General features: G+C 47.8%; 1 protein-coding gene across 14 annotated transcripts in view; it reads left to right on the top strand.

The window, feature by feature from the left end:
• HDAC5 (histone deacetylase 5) overlaps nucleotides 1-20142 on the top strand; it is a 133185-nt gene extending 113043 nt beyond the window's left edge. For all 14 annotated transcript variants that reach the window (XM_084804900.1, XM_084804899.1, XM_084804903.1 and 11 more), the window contains 10 exons: nucleotides 2575-2682; nucleotides 4273-4328; nucleotides 5853-5940; nucleotides 7427-7546; nucleotides 7798-7895; nucleotides 9443-9561; nucleotides 10716-10849; nucleotides 11640-11724; nucleotides 12867-13020; nucleotides 17915-20142. In XM_084804900.1, the coding sequence (XP_084661026.1) occupies nucleotides 2575-2682; nucleotides 4273-4328; nucleotides 5853-5940; nucleotides 7427-7546; nucleotides 7798-7895; nucleotides 9443-9561; nucleotides 10716-10849; nucleotides 11640-11724; nucleotides 12867-13020; nucleotides 17915-17954 (1002 nt within the window). In that variant the 3' untranslated portion in view covers nucleotides 17955-20142. The remainder of the gene's footprint in view (nucleotides 1-2574; nucleotides 2683-4272; nucleotides 4329-5852; nucleotides 5941-7426; nucleotides 7547-7797; nucleotides 7896-9442; nucleotides 9562-10715; nucleotides 10850-11639; nucleotides 11725-12866; nucleotides 13021-17914) is intronic.
• The last annotated feature ends 1228 nt before the right edge of the window (nucleotides 20143-21370 follow it).

The following is a 21370-nucleotide window of genomic DNA, read 5'->3' as shown; positions in this document are numbered from 1 at the left end:
GAGAGCGAAAAAGGGGCATACTTGGGGGTGGGGAGGGGAGGAGACGTGGAAGCCCCTTTGCATTAAGGGGTCTCTAGGTCCATTCCTGCCCCCTCTCCAAAGCCCCGGCTAGATGCGTGAAATTGCACAACTAGCCCAGAATGCCAGGTGGGCGGATTGCAGAGACAACATCCCCTCCGTGCTCCGCCCGGTCTGCATAGAGTAGTCGCCTGCCTACGACTTCGGAGGCTGGTGACTATTTCAATACGATTGTGCCCTAAAACACTTACACCCCGGGCCCTCACTTTATATATGATTAGGGGAGACTCGCTTTAAAAAAAATCTTCATAGGGTTTTTCAGCAGCCAGATAACAATTGTCTGGGGCCAGGAGATTGGAAGGACCACTTCGTCCTGTATAAACATGCCTGTATTTTAAGATCTGTTTTGAAGGCCCTGTTATGTGTCCCGCCACCAAGAGAGGTTAGGTTTGTGGAAACACGGGGTAGGGCCTTCTTAGTGGCAGCATCCCAATGGTGGAGCTCCATTCTGAGGGAGGCTAGATTGGCTCTTTCCTTGTTTAGGTTTAGGCAGGATGTTAGCACTCTTGTTCCACCTGGCATTTGAGTGATTTTAAATGTAATTCTGCTCCCTGTTTTTAAATATGTTTTCCCCTCCTGTTTTAAGTTATTTAGTAAACTATTTGATAATGTTTTATATGTTTTAATTTGTATGCTGGCTTTGGGGATTTTTGGGGGGGCAAAAGACGACTGATATAGAATGTTATAAATCAAATACAAATAATAAACTAATATTAATAGGAACAAACTAATGTTAATAGGAACAACAAATACAAACTTAAATCCAGCATCTAGGTAATCAGTCTGTGTCATCCGGTAGAACTGATTCACAAAATATTAAGTTCAATAGAGACCAAAGAAGGTGAAGATTTGTCAGAAACACTGAGAAAGAAAAGGAAAAATATTACATTTATTTTCAATCAAAGGGCCTAATAAGAACATCTACTCTGACATTTAAACAGGTGGATCTGTCACTATCATGTCTGTCCTGACTTTCAGGGGTCCTTGATCTCTGATAACTTTCTTCTTAGAAAACATTTCACCCACATTCACTCCCCAGCTAAACTGTGCTCTGGCCAGCCTGCCAAACAACTGTTTAGCAGGCTGGCAAGAGCGTAATTGGGATGTAGAGGAAGGTGCTGTTTGACAGGCTGGCCAGACTTTGATTGAGATGGAGAGGAAGGCATGTAGGGAGATTCATCCCTGCAGACTTCCTCTTCATCATAATTGTGCTCTCCCCACACACTCAAATAGGTGAGCAGCAGGCTTGCAGGAGGGGAATTCAGGAGCTGGACACCTGCAGCAGGCTGCATGCAGCCCACAGATCGCAGGTGAACCAACTGGGCTATATACTGTTAAATCAACCTTTTTCTTCCTTTCTCCGTCTTATTCTCCTTGCCCTATTCTATCCCTTCTGTTAGCCTGTTCTGTGCCCTGTTATGTGTGTATATCTACTCCCTCCCTGGCAACTCCTTTAAAAAAAAACAACAACCCTGCTCAGTCTTACATCCCAGGCCCATGATCCCGCTGTATCTCTTGCTTGTCTTGTTTGTTTAATTGATGGATTCAAAGTATTTTTATTCCACCTTTCCCTTAAATGCTCAAGGCAGTTTGCAAGCTAAACATCATGCTAAAACAAACAACTAAATACAAAATGATCACAGAATCATAGAATAGCAGGGTTGGAAGGGGCCTATAAGACCATCAAATCCAACCCCCTGCTCAATGCAGGTATCCAAGTCCTATGGGGAGCTTAAGGTAATCAACAGTAAAAAGGAGAAGAAGCAACAGGTAAAACATGTGGATTTAACATGTCAGGGAGATCAAACTTAACAGCTTTGCAGGCCAAAAGAAATGTATTTTACAAGCAGTGGAAGGCTATCAGAGAGGGGGAGAGGTCATAGAATCATAGAACCATAGAATAGTAGGGTTGGAAGGGGCCTATAAGACCATCGAGTCCAACCCCCTGCTCAGTGCAGGAATCTTAATCAAAGCCTCAATCTAAGCCAAAGCATCAGATGGGCCTCCCTTGGCAGGAAGTTCCAAAGTTTAGGTATGGCCATAGGGAAGGACCTTTCTTAGGCTCTGTTAAGCCTCTGCCACAGCCTTTGTGTTTAAAATAGGAAAAAGGAAAACCTCTGATCCTGGTCTTTTACACATAGAGTAGCTTGAGAAGAACAGTGAGACAAAGGGAGATGAGTCTCCCTTTGTCAAAGTTAAACAGAGTCAAAGTTAAACAGAGCACTAGTGGTGACATCCTCTTCCTGCTGGCTTGATTTTATGTGCCCTTAGTAAACTTCAGCCTTTGAACCGCAAGCCTAATTAGGCCTTGGCAAGGACTTAGTCTTGCTAGTGCCTATAGGAAGTTCATGCCTCCCTCCAGCCCCTTGTGCTGGTCTTAGAACAAAGGCTGCCAGGATGGTCTTGCTTTCCTCCCTCCCTCTTGCTTTTCTCCCTCCAACCCCACCTGCACAACTGAGCTTATGCAAGCGGTCTAATCGTTTTCTTCCACTGCAGGTTGACAGTGACACAGTGTGGAACGAAATGCACTCATCCAGTGCGGTTCGCATGGCTGTTGGCTGCTTGGTGGAGCTGGCCTTTAAAGTGGCGTCTGGAGAGCTTAAGGTAAGTTCTGCCCAGTGTGCAGCTTCTCCAGGTTGCGGCCCCTTCCCTCCCTCTCTCTAAGCCCTGTTCTCAAACAGAATTGCTGAAATGTGTGGATTATGCTCACATTAGCCTTGCTTGGTTCCAACTCTTATTACTTACAACCAGAGAAGATAAGAAGCACACTCTGATTACTGCTAGAGTTAATAGGTTCTTTGTTAAAAAAATAACAACCCAGCACCAATGTTTCTGAGCATGTGCAGAGTACCTTTCACCTCTGACAAGAAGCAGCTTCCAAAAGAAATTAGTGTAAGGACAGAGTACTTGAGCATGTGCAGAATGCCCCTGGGAGGCTGTTTTGTCTGTATGCACCTCAGTGTGGATACAGTGGATCTTGTTTGCACCTGCTCCCTTTTTGCCACACTCCATGACCACCTTCTGTGGGTGAGGGCTGGTGGACTCAACCTTGTGCACGTGACTTGATTGACTTTTATCTGGCCCTTTATCTTAATCTAGGGTTCAAATCCGCATTCAGCCATGAAGCTCACTTGGTGGCCTTGGGCGCTCAATCTTCCCCCACAGTGCTTCCGTCTTACCAGGATTCCAACTCAGTTTATTGGGCCTCATTCAGCCCACCACTGCACCCAAACACTGGTCCAGAGCCTGCATGGCAACACCTGATTCAGATGTTATGCAAAAATAAAGCTGGCTGCCCTCTGCCTACTGATGACACCTTGCGCCAAATCCCCAAATGACTACTCCCAGCGGCTTCATATAGATGTTGAATAGCATTGGGGATAAAATAGTGCCCTGAGGCACCCCATAGCACAAGTGGCAGTGGGCTGAGGTGCACTCCCGCAACACCACTTTCTGAGTCCAACCCCGTAAGTAGGAACGGGACCACTGAAATACAGTGCCCCCAATACCCATCCCACAAAGCCGATCTAAGAGGATACCATGGTTGATGGTATCAAAAGCCACAGAGAGATTGAGTAAGGTTGCAGTGCCTCTCTCCCTCTCTCAATAAAGGTCATCTAATAGGGCGACCAAGGCTGACTCAATCCCCAAACCAGGCCTGAACCCAATTTGGAAAGGGTCTAGGTAATTGGTTTCACCCAAGAATGCCTGTCGTCATCCCGCCACAGCTCTCCCAATCACCTTACCTAAAAATGCGTGTTTGCAACTGGGCAATAGTTGTCACAAATCCTTGGATCCAGTGTGGGCCCCTTCAGGAGCATAGAATCATAGCATCATAGAATAGTAGGGTTGGGAGGGGCCTATAAGACCATCGAGTCCAACCCCCTGCTCAGTGCAGGAATCCGAGTCAATCACACTACTGCCTCCTTCAAAGCATCAGGCACCACTCCTTCACACAAGGCATTAACCACACTCTGGACCAGCCCACCCAAACCGTGCTGGCTAGCCTTGATCAGGGACAGGGATCGAGAGAGTGCATTGTTGGTCACATGACTGCAAGCATCTTGTACATGCCATTAGGCCGCATTAATTGAAATTGACCCCACAAAACGTGGCTAGATGGGGCGTTGGACACCTCACTTGGTTCTGCCGTAACAGTGGCACTAAATTACTTCTGTCTTTTTCTTCCCGCAGAATGGATTTGCTGTCATCCGGCCTCCAGGTCATCATGCAGAAGAGTCCACAGCCATGTGAGTGGGAAGCACAAATGAAATAAAAATAGGATTGATATCCTTACCTGTAAATGAGAAAAAAATCCCTATTTCTTTTTGGAATTTTTAAGTGGAGTGGGGCTAAAGTAAGTTTTTTCCCCTCCGTGTGAATGCCATTCTCCATCTGTGGAGGGAGGGTATATTCAGCATGGATGACTCCCTCTTACTTGCTCTGAGGGGCAGGGCCATGCACATTTGTCCAGACATTGTGCCATCGTTTGTGAGGGTGTGGCTAACAGAGTCTGGATCTAACCCAATGTGAAAAATTAGTCATGACTAATTTAAGTCCTGTTGATTTCAGTGGGAACCAAGTCTGACTGACTTAGCCTAGATCTAACCCATAGTGTCAAAAATACAGCAAAGACTAATCTAAATTATTCATTTTTAGTGAAGGGGCCATGCCTGAGTCCATGAGTGATGCCATCTGTGATGTAGCTTTCTTGGAAGATTCTTCCAGTGTGCCCAAACCAACTCTAGATGTTGGGCATGGTAGCTGTCACAAAAGCACATGGCTACGTTTTTTGGTGGAGCCCACATCTGGCATCTGTGCCAGCATTAAAATGTCAGTGGTTGACAGGATAGGGTAGATTGGATTGTGGGTGCACCCATCTTTTAAAAAACTTTATATCGTGAAAGGATGCAGATAGGTGAAACAGAAAAATGATTCACTCCATGAAAACAATGGCACGTATTTGGGAGAATGAGAGCCACGCTGAAGCCACTTCAAAGCTAGCGTGTGGCTGTCAGGCTTCAAAATACACTCTTGATTGAAAGAGCATGAATGATGAGTCCGGCACTGGAGCAAGAAGCCACAAAATGCTGGCATCGTCTATATATTTTGTAGGCACACCTGAAATAGAAAGAAAAGAGCAAACCTACTGAGTGGATGGCACTCCCCACCCCCATCTTTATTTTGAATTGCTCAGGAGTGCAAAGGTGGCATCACTCAAATTACTGATCACATTACAGCACAAAATCGATTCAAAAACATTGGGTCAACCTTATTTCAGAATTAATGGATTTTGCAACCTAACGACACTTGGAAAAATGTTTCAGCAAGTAAAACGACCAGATATGCAACAAGTAATTAAGTTGTGGGATTCATTGCCATGGGATATTGTAATGCCCACTAGCATAAGAGGCTTTTTAAAAGGGTGAAATGTAAGATAGGAAACTGTTTTACACAGAGTTAAACCACTGGTCCATCTACCTCACTATGGTCATTTGCACTGACTGGCAGCAACTTGCCTGGGTTTCTGGCAGGGGTCTTTCCGAGCCCTATCAAGAAATGCCAGGGGTGGGACCTGGGACTGTCTTCATGCACGTCTGCATGACTGTCTACGGAGCTGTGGCCCTTTCCTATGAAATCCGGCTGCCTACTGTGGTGGGGTGTGTTGGCCTAGAATCTAGCCACTTGATCAACCTTGATGTGACCCAGCATGGCAATTCCTATGGTCTTTGCCTTGTAGCTGATCTGTTCTGATGATGACTTTCATTTCACAGGGGCTTCTGCTTCTTCAACTCTGTTGCCATTGCTGCCAAACTCCTCCAGCAAAAACTTGGCATCAGCAAAATCCTCATTGTGGATTGGGTAAGGGTCTTTCACTCACTCTGCAGCTGAAGATGTCACTCCCTTACACAGCAAGGCCAAGGCAATCCCCTGCTGATTGTCTGAATCCAGCCTCTGAATACGTTTTGTATCCATGCGCATATGCCAAGTACAAAGTACGTGTGAACCTGACAAGTACTCCTTATAAAGTGCATCTAATGGCCAAATTATATGTGACTCCATTCATACAATTAGCAGTTGTGTGAATGATTTTAAATGAGTAAATAGCAGGCACGGGGGGGGGGGGGGGGCGCTTGACTGGGACCCTGGCAGAATGCTATTAGGGGTCTGTTAACCTTTTATTTATTTATGTATTTATTTCATTTCTATACCGCCCAATAGCCAAAGCTCTCTGGGCGGTTCACAAAAATTAAAACCAAACATCACACAATAAAACAATTTAAAATATATAGAACATTAAAACCACAATATAACAATACAACCACAATAAAACCTAGCAGCAGTGCAGGAGTTTAAAATACAGATTTAAAACAGCAAAGATAAAAATTTAGAAAGCTAAAATGCTTTTGCAACCTGATGCAGTCCCAATCTGGCTTGGGGTCCTGCTCCAGCTATTTATCTTAACAAACCATTACTAATTGTGTGAGTGGTGTCTTGTTTACTTTGGCCTGTATTGAACATGTATACAGGCTTCACACCAGATGGGGCCCACATGCATACTCATGTACAAAAGAAAAGAGAGAAAACTGGGCCTCAGGAGCTGTAGAATCAGGAAGCAGCAGCCTTCCTTTTAGGAGGCCAGTTAAGCAATGTTACTCAAATATATGGGCTTTTTAGCTAGGACAGCCTTCCCCAACTTGGTGTCTTCCAGATGTGTGGGACTGCAACTCCCATCATTCCCAGCATGGCTGCTGTATTTTTCTTCTAACTTTCCTTTCCCCTCCACACCCACTCCCTGCCTAGTGACCTCAGCACACCTACACTGATTTATTTATTTAATATATTTCTACCCGACCTTTCCTCCCTGATGGAACTCAAGGCAACATACATGGGGTTCCCAGGTGATCTCCCATCCAGGCACTGACCAGACCCAGACTTGTTTAGCTTCAGCAAGGTTTCTGCATCATGTACCTTCAGACCAGGACCTTGGGCTGATGTACGTTTTGGCTTCTCTGCCTGTCTTGGCACAGTGTCTGGTTTCACTGGACTGGTGCAAGAAGCTTAGGCCTGGTCCTGGCCTCTGGGCAGCTTCTTGTGCCAATGATGAGCTCTTATGGTCTCCTTCTAATCTGACCTATGCACGCCCAGTTTGTTCAGCCTGTCCTCATAGGATTTGGCTTCTGGCTCTTTGTTTATCCTTGTGGATCTCCCCTGAATCCTTTCCAACATCCCCCTTGAATGCCATTCCCATCCTGGACTGGGCCTTTCCTTTGATTTGATTAGCTTAAGGCGGAGTGCCCTTATTGGCTAACCCCTCTCTTGGTCACATTCTACTTTGTACCGGCAGGACATCCATCACGGCAATGGCACCCAGCAGGCATTCTACAGTGACCCCAATGTGCTCTATGTCTCCCTCCATCGCTTTGACAATGGCAATTTCTTCCCAGGCAGTGGAGCTCCTGCAGAGGTGAGTGAACACCTTCAGCTCACCTCTGGTTCTTGCCTGGAAGCACTAAAAAACCCGTCATAGAAGTAGTTTGAGGGGGGGAAATGGAATATTGAGGGAGCAAGAGCAACAGGACAAGAGGTTGGGGTATGTATTGTGTGCCCCGTGCATGAGCCAGACATTACAGTACTTGAAAAACACACTAGAATAGATTGGCCGCAAGCTGTGACGGAGGGCCTGCTTTTCTTACCTGCGCGGTTTCTCTCTTCCAGGTTGGCAGCGGGATGGGTGTAGGCTACAATGTAAACATTGCCTGGACTGGTGGCGTGGACCCACCCATTGGTGATGTGGAGTACCTGACCGCCTTCCGGTAGGGGTGCCAACACTTGCTATTCATCTCAAGTGGGCTTCCATGGACAGGGTGCCTGCATGGGTGAGGGCTGATCTCTTGTACCATCATATTCGCTCCAGCGATGGTATAGGAAGGAGAACTCAGGTGGTGTGGTGTCTCTGTCATAGTCGCACCCGCTGACGGGTGACATCTCGCCTGGTGTGCTTAGCCTGCAGATTAGACAAGGCTATCCCATTGCAGCCAGTGTCAGAATTACTCCTGGAATGTGGAACATAGTGGGTTGCCGCCTTCTTGCCTCTTTCCTCCTCAGACCTGGATAGCTGAGATCTCCTATATAGCTGGCTAGTCTGCTTCACTCCTTGCGCTCAGCAGCGCGTTAGCGGAATGTAGCCTCCGATATTTCACTCTGGAAATCAGGGAAATTCTTGCAGGATTGTAAGCGGAGCAGTGGAGGCTGGTGGCTCCGGTTTCAATGGGGCTGTGCATCCATTCTGGGTTTCGGTCAGAATCAGCCAGAGCTCTAAAGCAGCTATCCAGGGTGCTGAACCTGATCCCCAAAATAGGTTCAGCACCTTGGATAGCTCCTTTAGAGTTCTGGCTGAAACATGGAATGGATTCACAGCCCCACCGAAGCCGGAGCTACCAGCCTCCACTGCTTGTAAGACCCTATTTTCATGCCAGAGGTCACTGTTTAAATGAGACTTCCCCAACTTGATGCCTCCAGATGTGTCGGATGACAACTCACATCATACCCACCCAGCTATTCTGGTTGGGGATTCTGGGAGCTGTAGTCTGACACATCTGAGAAAAGAAGACTGAGGGGAGATAGGATAGCACTCTTCAAGTACTTGTAAGGTTGCCACAGAGTGGAAGGCCAGGATCTCTTCTCCATCATCCCAGAGGGCAGGACACGGAATAATGGGCTCAAGTGACAGGAAGCCAGATTCCGGCTGAAAAGCAGGAAAAGCTTCCTGACTGTTAGAGCAATGCGACAATGGAACCAATTACCTAGGGAGGTAGTGGGCTCTCTCACACTGGAGGCATTCAAGATGAGGCTGGACAGCCGTCTATCAGGGATCCTTTGACTTAGATTCCTGCATTGAGCAGGGGGTTGGACTCAATGGTCTTATAGGCCCCTTCCATCCCTACTATTCTATGATTCTATGAACTCGAGGGCACCAAGTAGGGGAAGGCTAGTTTAAACAGCCCTCACTGTTACCCGCAACAAAACCAGTTGAATTGCATATGGTGGCCTTGGACATGACCTCTGTTTCCCTCATCTTTAGAGGGGATTTGTAACTTCCTTGCAGATTGCTGTCAGGTGAACAGGATAAAGATGGTCAAACATTGCTCAAATGAAATGCTGTAAGAATAATTTTGTCAAGTCTAGTTCTTTCAGTCAGCACCTTCTTGGTAGGGGACTCTGTAGAGAAACTTCCAGGAGGCAGAGCTCTGGTCCACGAACGCTCACGCCATAAGTGATACAGGTGGGGTGATGCAGACTTCGGTGCTGGTGTGCCGCCTCCTCCTAAGAGATCTCTGAGGGCTACTTTGTGTCCTCCCAGGACTGTGGTGATGCCAATAGCCAATGAGTTCTCCCCAGACGTGGTCCTCGTTTCTGCTGGCTTCGATGCTGTGGAGGGGCATCTGTCCCCATTGGGTGGATATTCTGTCACGGCCAAATGTGAGTGTTGGGCTTGTGGGAGGGAGGCCCCCTCCTCGCTGTGTAAATAGAGTACATGCCACTCACATGCAGGTTGTGGGAGATGGACACAGAACTGCATCCCTGCTGGGGTATTTACCACTGGCAACATAGATAGAGCCTTTTCTGGGAGAAACCCTGCCCATATTATATAACATTTATTTAGCAAATATAAAAAGCTAAACATACCCCACCTGTATATCCCACCAGTCTGCCATTGTGGAGTTCAAGGCAGTAAACCTGATTCCCATGCAGTCCCCCATCCCGGCACTGACCAGACCCAGACCTGCTTAGCTTCAGCAAAGTTTTTACTTCACGTACCTTTAGACCATGACTGACTATGCATTAGGGCTGGGTTAAGTTGCTAAGCCCTGCCTACTTTTAAGAATAACACTGGGTGGGGGTTCTCCTAAGCTGGCTCAAGGCAGTGGAGCTTTAGGGGCCCCATGAATATAAGTGAGTAAGTCGGGGGGGGGGGGGGGCGTTTGCAGCATGCAGGAGGAGTATCACTACCCAGCCTGCATTTGATCAGGAAAGTTGCATTAAGATGCCTGGGAGGAGTTTTGCTGGTGGAAGTGGATGAGGCTACGCTGCCTAAAGCCGTGGAGGATTGGTGCAGAAACTCTACCCACGTCAAGTGCAGCCCTGCTCCGCCTGAGCTCTCCTAGCAAGCGTTTCTCAGCCTTGCTACGCTTTTATCTGTTCATGCCAGGCATTGAACCTGGGACTTTCTTCATGCAAAGCATTGTGCACTGCGCCCCAGAGCTACAGGCTGTTCATGCTCTGTGGTGACGCCACACAAGTGGGAGCTCCAGCATCTTTGGTCCTAATGCGACATTGTTGATTTGTCCTTTTCCCCACATCGCCAGTCTTTTGAAGTGTCAAGTGCAAACATAATTTAAAAACACATGGAAAGGAAGCAAAGGCAACTGTGGCTAATGGCATACTGGCCATCTGCCCCCACTTCCTCAGCTGCGAATGGCTTGTACACTTTTCAGAGGTGTAGGCGGCATTGTTTTCAGTTCCGAGGTGGGCATCCGTGGCTTCCTCCCTTCTCTAACTGAGGGAAGAGGAGGAGAGGAGTACAATATGTCAAGCAAAAGATAATAGTGTATGTTTTCTTCCTGACGGCGTAGGTTTTGGGCACCTGACCAAGCAGCTGATGAAACTGGCGGGTGGGCGTGTTGTCCTAGCGTTGGAGGGAGGTCACGATCTGACAGCCATCTGTGATGCCTCTGAAGCCTGCGTCTCTGCCTTGCTTGGTCTTGAGGTGAGCACAGCTGGCAGGGGAAAGGCAGGGATGAAGGACTCAGGCCTTGGGATGAGGCCCAAAGATTCTGGGCGGTGGTTGGCTGTGCTTTGGAAAAGATGTCTGGCACCATTCAGATTGGGGGTGGGGTGGGTGGGAAAGGTGAATAAAGGCGTATCTGTCCTGGCACATGGATGTGCGTCAGTTTCTGTTTAAATATGCATTTGGATGTCCACCTGACCGGTGGCATTGGCACAAGGTCCAACTGGAAATCAGTGCGAGCTGCCCAGTTTCTGTGATTTAAAAAATGGAGCTATCTTGTTTTTTTGTTTTACTGCTGTAGGTTAGGAAATTTGTGGGGAAGAAAAAAATTATTACTATTTACTATTTATGTAGTGCAGTCTTCCCCAACCTAGTGCCCTCTAGATGTGTTGGACTACAACTCCCACCATTGGGGGGTGCTAGGTTGGGGAAAGCGAATGTAATGTCATCTACATGGCTGGCAGTTGACAAACATGTATGCAGGCAAGAATTCAACAGAAAACATGTGTTTTAAACAGAAACAGTCTCATACAGTTGCAGTATTAAGGGCTTGTGCCAACGGTGTCACAGAAAGTCGTGAGGTTGGGTCTCTCTTGGCTTTCTTTTTGTCCCTTCCCAGTCACCTTCTCTCATCATTCCTTTTTGCTTTTTCTTTCCCATCTTTCTTTCCTTCCCCCATCCCACTCCTCATGACTTTCAGACAGCTTTGCATCCTTGCGTCTTTTATGGTGTAACAACTAAAGCCCTCGATTTTTTTCCTCTGGTGCAGCTGGAGCAGCTGGATCAAGCTCTGTTGCAACAGAAGCCCAATGCAAATGCCGTGGCCACGTTGGAGAAAGTAATTGAAATCCAGGGTAAGTTGGGGGGGTGGGGGCAAAGAAGCCTTGTGTCGTTAATGAGGACGATTTCTGAAGTTGCATTTTGAGCCATTGCTCTGGCAAGAGCACAGGATCAAGGAGAGTCCCACGCCTTCTTCTGTGCCTGGAGAAGTGCTGTGATGCCAGGCTGTGGGGAATAGCAGGAGCTGTCCTTGACATTGTGCTGCGCCCTGGAGACACTTGCAGAGCCGTGGGACCTTTTCCTTTGCTACTTTCCAAGTGTCTGAGACAGGCTCCTGTCCTGAGCAGTGGAGTAGAGGATGGGCTCACCTCAGATATGCTGGGTCTCACAGTCATTTCAGAAGAACCTGTTCTCACCCTCTGGAGGAGATGGGGAAAGTCATGGTGAGAACAAATTTTGGTGGGCGTCCAAGGCAAGCCAAAATTTGCTGATCCTTGGTCCTTCTCCTTGTGTATGCAGTTGCAGGGCAGCTGGGGGTTGGAGCAGGAAAGGGGGAAGCAGGATCTTCATCTGAGGGAAGTTTGGAGGATGGCAACAAAGGAGACGGCCTTCTCAGTGGTGGCCCCCTGATTACAAAACTCCCCCCAGTGTGGTCCACCTGGCACCAACATTGTCAGGGTTCTTGTGCCAAGTTAAGACTTTCCCCACGCATTCGACAGCATATGATCAGATTTTTAATGGGTCCTGTGATTTTTTTAATTGTTGATTTTGCAAAATCATTTTATATTTTTGCATGCAAATTGATTTATATTATGTTGATGTATTGTATTTTTAGGGTGTTAATCTTTGTAAACTACCCAGAGAGCTTTGACTATTGGGTGGTATAGAAATGTCGTAAATGAAATTAAAATCCCCACAGCTGCTCATTCTGTGGCCAATGACAGGGGCCAGACTGGCCTTCCTCTTGCCCTGGTGGTCTTCCAGGGATGGAGGGAGTGCAGCCAAGGAATGATACGTGTTTATTTCCATTACTTAGGCATTGTTACTACAGGGGGTCAGGGCTCCAGGGTTGTGTCAGTAGTTTCCCGGAAAAGGTGATGGTGGGGTTTGGGGGAAGTTTTTGAAGGAAGAAAAAGAGGCGTCCCAGGAAGGCCGCTCCAACAGTTCAAAAAGGGGCCGGTCGTTCCTGTGTGACACAGTGCCACTTATGTCACAGGCAAGCACTGGAGCTCAGTGAAACGCTCTGCAGCAATTGTCGGCTGTTCCTTGCTGGAGGCGCAGAAGGGCGAGGCCGAGGAGGCTGAGACGGTCAGCGCCATGGCGTTATTGTCGGTAGACACAGAGCAGGGGAAAGCAGACAGCGGCATCCGGTACGTTCACTTGTTGGGGATCAGGGGCACCCCACATGGCAAGGGTTTCAGTTCTGTCTCTCACATTCCCAAGACATGGCCAGCCAGGGTTGCACCCTCTGTAAGGCTGTTGCAAGGAGTGTGTTAACGGTACTGAGCATCCACTGGCTTGGTTCCCTCTAGGCCAACCTTCCCCAACCTGGCACCCTGGCTGGGGATGATGGTAGCTGTAGTCCCAACACATCCAGGGAGTGCTGCAGGCTGACGCCAAGAGCTAGTACTTGCAATGTTTTTTCCTGTGACAGTGAACATCAGTGACACCCCCACCCTGTACCCCATAATGTGGGCCTGGGGAAACCATCTTGCAAATACTTTGGAACATACTAATACTGCAGTTCATTTTATCTTGGAAGCCCAGCAACAATTGGCTTCAGGATTAGGGGCAGTCCCAGGCATTCGCTGGCAGCTTCTGAGGTCCCAGCATCCAGGCAGGGCCCACTGGCACTGATACCTGCCCCAGGCTCAGCCCTCACACCTGCTCATTAATCCTGGCCTCAGCCCTTCTACTCATCCATCTCTGATTGGTGGGAGATTCAGGACAGATAAAAGGAAGGACTTCTTCACCCAGCACAAACTATGGAATTCACTCCCACAAAACGTAGTGATGGGTACCAATTTGGATGGCTTTAAAAGGGGGTTAGACAAATTCCTGGAGGAGAAGGCTATCTATCAATGGCTACTAGTCCTGATGGCTCTATGCTGCTTCCAGTATCAGAAGCAGTAAGCCTATTTATTTTTATTGTATTTATTTACAATATTTATATACTGCTCCACATCAAAGATTTTAGAGTGGTGAACAACAAGATAAAAGAATAAAACACCATATTAAAACATTTTAAGAGAAACAGATTCTGAACTTAATAAACCACAACTGGTCACTTGGGGAAGTCCTCTCGAAGCAACGTCTTCAGCAGGTGCCAAAAGCAACACAACGTTGGTGCCTGTCTGGCCTCCAGAAAGGCAGAGAGCACCACAGGAAGGGGGCCACCACACTGAAGGCTCTTTTCCTGATGGACTCCAGCTAGACCATGAGTCCATGTGGAACCACCAGGGACATGCCCTCTGATGACCTCAGTGACCAGGCAGGTTGGTAAAGAAGACAGCGCTCTCTCAGGTATCCTGGTCCCAAGTTGCTTAGGGCTTTGTACACTAGTACAAATACCTTCAGCCTCGCTTGCTGGCGTATAGGCAGCCAGTGCAGTTCCCTCAGCAAAGGAGTTGCATGCTGAAAAGGAGCAGCTCCTGACAACAGCTGAGCTGCTGCATTCTGCACTAGTTCCAGCTTCCAGACCAGCCTCAAGGGCAGCCCCACATAGAGCGCATTGCAGTAATCTAGTCTTGAGGTTACTAATGCCTGTACCACCATGGCCAAGCTATCCCTGTGCAGGAGAGGCTGTAGCTGGTGAACCAGCCGAAGCTGGTAAAAGGCACTCTGAGCCACCACGGACACTTGTGCCTCCAGTGACAATGATGGATCTAGGAGTACCCCCAGACTACGAACCTGATCTTTCAGAGGGAGTGCGACCCCATCCAGAACAGGCACTGCTCTGATCTCCCGGACTCGGGAACCACTCACCAACAGTGCTTCCATCTTGCTTCAGTTTATTGGCCCACCTCCAGCCTGTTACTGAGTCTAGGCACTGATCCAGGACTTGCACAGCCTCTCCCGATTCAGACGTCACAGGGAGATAGAGCTGCATGTCATCAGCATATTGGTATACACCATTTGCTATGGTGGGGGAACATGGGCGGGAGGGTGCTGTTGCACTCATGTCCTGCTTGTAGTTCCCCGTGGGCAGCTGGTTGGCCACTGTTTGAACGGAGTGCTGGACTAGATGGACCCTTGTGTCAGGGTGGACACTGAGCCCATAGAATCCCAGAGTAGTTCTGATTCTGAGGAAGAGCAGTCGCTCCTGGGAGAGGAGCGCGCTCCTCTTTCTCAGGACCAACAGCTGACGGAGATTCCTCCCACCAGCATTCCTAGTTTAGTTAGCAGTCCAGGGAGTGACCAAGCACAGATAGCAGACTTGGTGGATGCGCGACGCAGACGCAGAGAGCGGCGCCAGATGGAGGGCGCGGAAAGGAGGCGTAATGCCAGGTTGGCGCGCAAACAACGGCTGCGCCCAGAGGCTCCAAGGGAAAAGGGGAGGGACTCTCCCTAGTCCTTAAGTTCAGGGGTCTGCCAGTAATTCCCTTTCAAATGGGGACCAACTGTTCCAACTTAGGGCATAGGTAGTGTGCTGCTCAGATCTAGTTGCAATCGGTATAGTTGTTAAGTTGTAAAAGAAGAATAAAGCTTTGAAAGGAATTCCTTTGTCTGTGTCTGGACTTGGCTACTGGATTAGACTGAGAGAGGCCTCCAAGGAGCCCTTGACACCTTGGTCTGATCCAGCAGGGCTCTTCTCTTATGTTCCCTGGGCCTGGGTTGACTGAACAGCAGCAGACGTTTGGGAACCTGCTGCTTTGACATTCCCACACTGCTGCTTTGACATTCCCACACTGCCCTGGAGGGAAGCTGCCTCAAGGCATTGTGGGAATGTCAAAGTGGCTGGTGGCTTGGAAGTGCCTGCTGCAATTGCAGAGGCAGTGTGAGTTCCAGCAAGCAGCAGCAACAAGTGCCTGCTGCCTGCCAGGTGGGGAGCCCATCGGTGTTGGACAGAGCCCATTGGAGGGCACTTCATTTGCCCCTTGCACCCAGCACCAGCCTTGATTGTGTTGACCTAGGACGTGATGAGCTGCAGTCCCGGTGTATTCCCAAGACTGCTTCCCTGTACTTGAACCTTTCGGGGAAAGCATTTGGCTTGTGGTTACTGACTCCCCACCCTATGCCATCAAAACATGGCTGTGGGGATTAGCCTCGTGTGAAATGGGCACCATTTTATCATCCTAAGCCGGCAAGGGGTCCATTTTGAACAACCAATTATTTTCCTAAGAAGTGGCTTTTGTTTTGTTTTCGATTCTTGCACTTGCTGGGCACTTTGAGTGTAGCAGTTTGTGCTCCTGGGTTTGCTTATGCAAAGAAATGCATGATAAAAGATATATGCAAGAGGAAAAGTAACAAGGGAATTGGTTACCCAAGTACGTTTTCTTTCTTGCGCCAAATCTCTGAACAGTTGTTGTTTGTTATGTAAGATCCTGCTTTCCAAACTTCATTTTCGTGCATTCTGGAAAAATAGTCCTGTAAGACCCAGTTAGTGTCCCTTCTGAATCGACGGATATTTACGCATAACTGCTCAGGCAGTTGATCCCCCTTGAGGGAGCACAGAGAGCTTGTGATCTGTTGAGAGTCAGCCGCTGCTAAAGCTTTTGTCATACTCAAGGGCCAAACTACCACCCTGCGCTTGGCTTGGAAAGGAAGTGCTTCTCTTGGCAGGGGGGTACAGGCCATCACAGGGCTCCCCCATCCCCCCTTCCTTGTGGGGATACTGGTAGTCCTGGCTCAGTGGCAGATTTGGAGGATGGATGGAGACCGGGGCTCAGAATCTGCCCTGCCTGCATGCCAGAAAGCATGGATGGATATGGCTGGAAGCAAAGTGGTCTTCTCAATCTACTCATTGACACAAAGCTTAAGACCCATATGCCAGAAGATGTATGTTGATGAAAATCAGTGCTGGAAGTAAGATGCCTTTTGATGGTGACTGTGGTGCTTCTTTCCCCACTCTCCTCCCAGCTGTGTCTTGTCAGGAAGGAATGCACCGATTGCCATCCCTCTTAGCATGGCACCTTGGTCCTCAGTTCATTTGTCACAACCCAAGATGAATATAGCCCCATTCAGCATTCTCTGTCCCTCAGCTGCCTGCTCTATTGCCTGTCTGACTATGAAGCCTGCCTGCTCTTTTTCTCCACCAGCAGCACGCAAGCCCTTCCTTGTCCTTAGGTGAGGCCTGTGCATTTTGTGACCCGCCCAGCCGAAAGCAGTCCATCAACTATATTTTGTGGCCTGCCAAATGCTTGACTGGCCCATGCATGCTCCCCATCTTTTTCAAAGTCCTAAACAAGCACCCAGAATAGCACATCTACGAAGCTCCTAGTGGGCACCATGAATGGATGGTCAGTTACCTTTGGTGTTATGGGTCATGAGAAATATGCAGGCCTGCCCTAGATCATAGATCATAGGTTTGGAAGGGGCCTCCAAGACCATCGAGACCAACCCCCTGCTCAGTGCAGGAAGCCTGATTCCCAGGCGGTCTCCCATCAAGTACTAACCAGGGCTGGCCCTGCTTAGCTTCTGAGATCAGACGAGATCGGGCACAGCCAGCCCTTTCCTCTCCCCTTTCCTTTCTCCTTGGCACACCTTTCCTGCCCTCTTTGGCTGTCCTTCCCTCTGGCACCTTTTTAGCCTCCTGCCGATTCATTTGTCCATCCATCAAGCGCCAGGTCTTCTGGGCTTAGCATCAGTACCTTCCCTTAGCACAGCCTTTCTCAAACTTTGGGCCCTGAGATGTTCTTAGACTACAGCTCCCATCACCTGTGACTGTTGGCCATACTGGGATGATGGAAGTTGAGGTCCAACATACTCTGGGGACGTGAAGCTGGGAAAGGCTGCCTTAGTGTCTCTAACTTCTAGGCTCACTTTCCATTCAGTGTCCGAGCCCCTAACCCTGCGTAACTGCTCCCTATCCCCAAACATGTTGCCATGCAGCCCTTTCTGTCTCTAGGCGGCTCCTCCATCCCGGACAAAGCTTCCATTTTCTTTACCGCTGCGCTGACTTAATTTTTTTCTGATTGGCTGGCCCTCCACAGCAGTTAGACGATACTTTGAACATTCATTGACCTCACAAATGGCTCATTGCTCTTCTGGGCCAATGGGAGGCCATTACCTAGTTATTCTTTACTTTCTTCCTTCTCCCCACAGACAAGCAGAAGAGCCAATGGAGGCCGAACCCGTGTTGTGAAGTGCCAAGACTTCGATTTGTGTAGCTGTCACTCTGTGGGTTAATTGGTCATTTGTGAGTTCGTTAAAACAACAACAACAACAACAAATTAATTTTTTATCTATTAAAATGAAAAAAGAAAAAAAAAGAGTTGCACTGGACAAAATGAGCCCGTGTGTGTGTGCGTGCGTGTGTGCGTGTGTGCGTGATCGCGTCAGTCTCCTGGCATTTGTTCTCACCAGCATCACTGTTTTGTCCTAACTCTTTGGGATTTGTGAGGGGAATGGTGGGGGCGGGGGGCTTTCACATGGGCATCTCCGTTATTCCTTTCCTAGGCATCATTCCCCCCGCCCCTACCCTGGCCACTAAACCCATCCCCTCTTCTCAAGCCTGGCACAAGCCATTTTGTTGCCCTAGGTGAAAAGTAATTCATTCTCTCTCTCTCTCTCTTTCTTGCATGCACAAACACACACACACACAACACAAAATCTTGTAGCTGAGCAAGAAGAGAGTTGTGTTCGCTTCTCAAAGGTTTTCCCAGTTTCAGCTCTTTTCCCCTACTCCACACATGTGGATGAAGACTGAGGCTGTTCTCACAACACGCTAACCCATACTCAGTGGTTGAGTTTGGGTTGTTTTGAACCATTGTATTTTTGTTGAACCCTGGATTAGTGTGCTGTCTGAAACACAGCCAGGGCGCCTTGTTAACCATGCAGCGTGGCTTATTTTCTCTAACAAGCTACTTTGAGAACCCGTGGTTTGTTGTTGGGTTATTCAGGGTGGTTAACAAGCCACACTGCATAGTTAACAAGCCACCTTGGCTGCATTCAGACAACATGATAAGCCAACTTGCGGAAAATGTGCTGCATTCAAACAACACAGTAACCCATTGTTCAACAAACAACCCACAGTTCAAAACAATCCACACTCAGCCACTGAGTGTGGGTTAGCATGTTGTGTGAACAGCCCCTTTTGCGCCATTCACTTGTATGGAGTGAGGGGAAATGGGTTGCCATCAGGAAGGCTGAGGAGGTGGGCTCATAACTTCCAAGGGTCTAGGGCAGGAGGGAGATTGTATTTTCCCATTTTAGAGATTTCCCATGTTGCCTGGAGCCCCTGGGATTCTACTGCCCTAGGCAGTCATCTATACTGCCTCTTGGGTTGGGCCAGCCCCTGTCCCTTCTTGCCGAATCTGTTCCTGAACGCCCTTTCTCTCCTCTGAGATATTTGCACATTGAGATGGGATTGAAGGCTAACCCCCGAATGCATGTTCAAATATACTTTCCTGCCTCCCCAATTTCTACTCTTAGTTTCTCACTCTTCCCTCCCCACCTCTCCCACAAACAATATTTGTTTTTAGATCCAACCCGTTTAGATTTGATCCTACCTTTGTTGCCTCGATCTCTCTTTCCCCTGATCCATTTCAGCTGTAAACTGTTCCTCAATGTGTATAGTTCTGAATTAAACTCTAGGAGAAGCCCCCAAGGTGAGGAGAAAGGAAAAATGTGTGCCTTTAAGTCATTTTTGTTAATGCCTTAATTTCCCTGCGAGTTCACTTTTTCTCCTCCATCCTTCCCCCAACCCACCCCAGCTTAGTTAACCATCTCTATGGGAAATAAACTTGTATAATTATGGAAAGGAATCCCGTGTAATCCCCAGCACCAGTGCACGTTGGCCCTGATCCAGCTCCAGTCATGCATAAACAACCTGTTAATATATGTAACTCGTTTGAGGATAATGTGGATGGAGATACACATTTGAACACACATCACAATATGCATTCAGAGCAATGCAGTGCAGATAGCCTGCGTCCTCGGTTGCGCATTTAGTTACAGATATGAAATGTGCGGCCAGTTTATGCCTGCAGTTCCCAATCTGGTAAGCAGGCCTATTTGCAAGCATGGAGCTCCTTAGCTGGATCAGGCCAAGTGTAATTAAACTCCCTTTTGTAATGAAGATTTTGCTTATGTTGACTGTTCCATGACCAATGCTTTCTTGAAGTTCTCTCTCTTTTCTTCTCTATTCTTTTTCTCTCCCCACCCCCCTTTCTTCATTTTGTCATTGTTTGAAAGACTCCTCATCACTTATTGTAAATAATTTGATTTCTTGTATCACATGCACAAACTTTGTTTCGATGAAACTTTGTCCATTCATAAAGAAAAAGAAAAAAAGAAAAAGGAGAGAATTCTTTGCTGTTACTTCACCAGCCAAAAAAAGGAAAAAATAGAACAATTTTAGCTTTTAAAAGAAATGGATATAAAGAAAAAAGGTATATAATTTTATTACAGATGTATTATTTAATAGTATTTTTTTAACTTGTACCACAAAATTCTCCTTTCCTTTGGAAAGTTGCTAGCAGGGATAATGCAACAAGGGAAAAGAAGGGGCTTGGTATTGTTTTCACTAATTCAGGGCAATGGGATTTCTAAGCTGTACGTGGGATGGGTGGGGGAGGCGCTGGGGGGGCGGGGGTTGGAAGTTGTGTGGAATGTAAGACTGTGATGTGTTTTTAGCTGCACTTATGGTTGTTAACCTTGCCAGGGTCTGTTTTAGGGATCCCTGGGTTTGCTTCAGGTTTAGTCCTCCCAAACTTCCTATGGTGAAGGTGTGACGTTCCTTCCCAGTTTTTCTTATGAGATATTCATGCTTATATCCATGGTGAATGGAAGGACATGTCCAGACAGTACTTTCCTTCCTTCCTTCGAATATGGTAAATAGCTAGTAACCAGATCCATAGAACTGCAAGGGGGCGGGTGCCAACAAAAACCACTGCATCTATGCAGTGTATTGTTCTGATTTATCAGCCTGGTTCACACATAACACTAAGCCATGGTGTGGTTTGTGGAAATATGGCTTGTTGTTGACCTGGTTTGCACAACACAGCATAGCTCCCATGAGCTGCCTGCGGGTGCCACTTTACATATCCAACCCCTGCTCAGGGGTTGTCATGTCATGTGAACCTGGCAATTATGGATTATGTGAAGGTTAAACAACCCTCAAGTAACCCATGGTCTTGTATAACCCTCACGTAACCTACACTCGTTGAGTTCACACAGCACGACAACCCCCAAGTGAGGGTTGGATATGCAAAATGGCAGCCTCATGCGCCCTTCACGGTAAATAACCTACAGTGGGTTGTTGTGTTGTGTGAACCAGCCCGTTGTGTCTGAATCCATCCTCGCAAACAAACCATGGTTTGTTAACCAGCTACAACCCAGAAATATAAGCCCTGGTTTATTATTGGGTTATGGGGTCTGGCTTGTTCAAACCATGGCTTGTTGTGATGTCTGAACCCAGAACGGTGGCTTATCCCTGGCTTGTTTGCATTGCTGTCTACCCTGAAACAGAGGCACCCAGCAAGAGTAGCCTGAAAATGAAACCGCTCTGAAGGTTGGCCCAGGAGAGAAAATAGGGAAAACAAGCCCCATTTCTTTGCT

This window comes from Heloderma suspectum, chromosome 6 (genome assembly GCF_057233095.1).
Source record: "Heloderma suspectum isolate Gila_16-S chromosome 6, 16-S_ref, whole genome shotgun sequence".
NCBI lineage: Eukaryota > Metazoa > Chordata > Lepidosauria > Squamata > Helodermatidae > Heloderma > Heloderma suspectum.
This window is presented reverse-complemented; position numbering and strand designations above follow the sequence as displayed.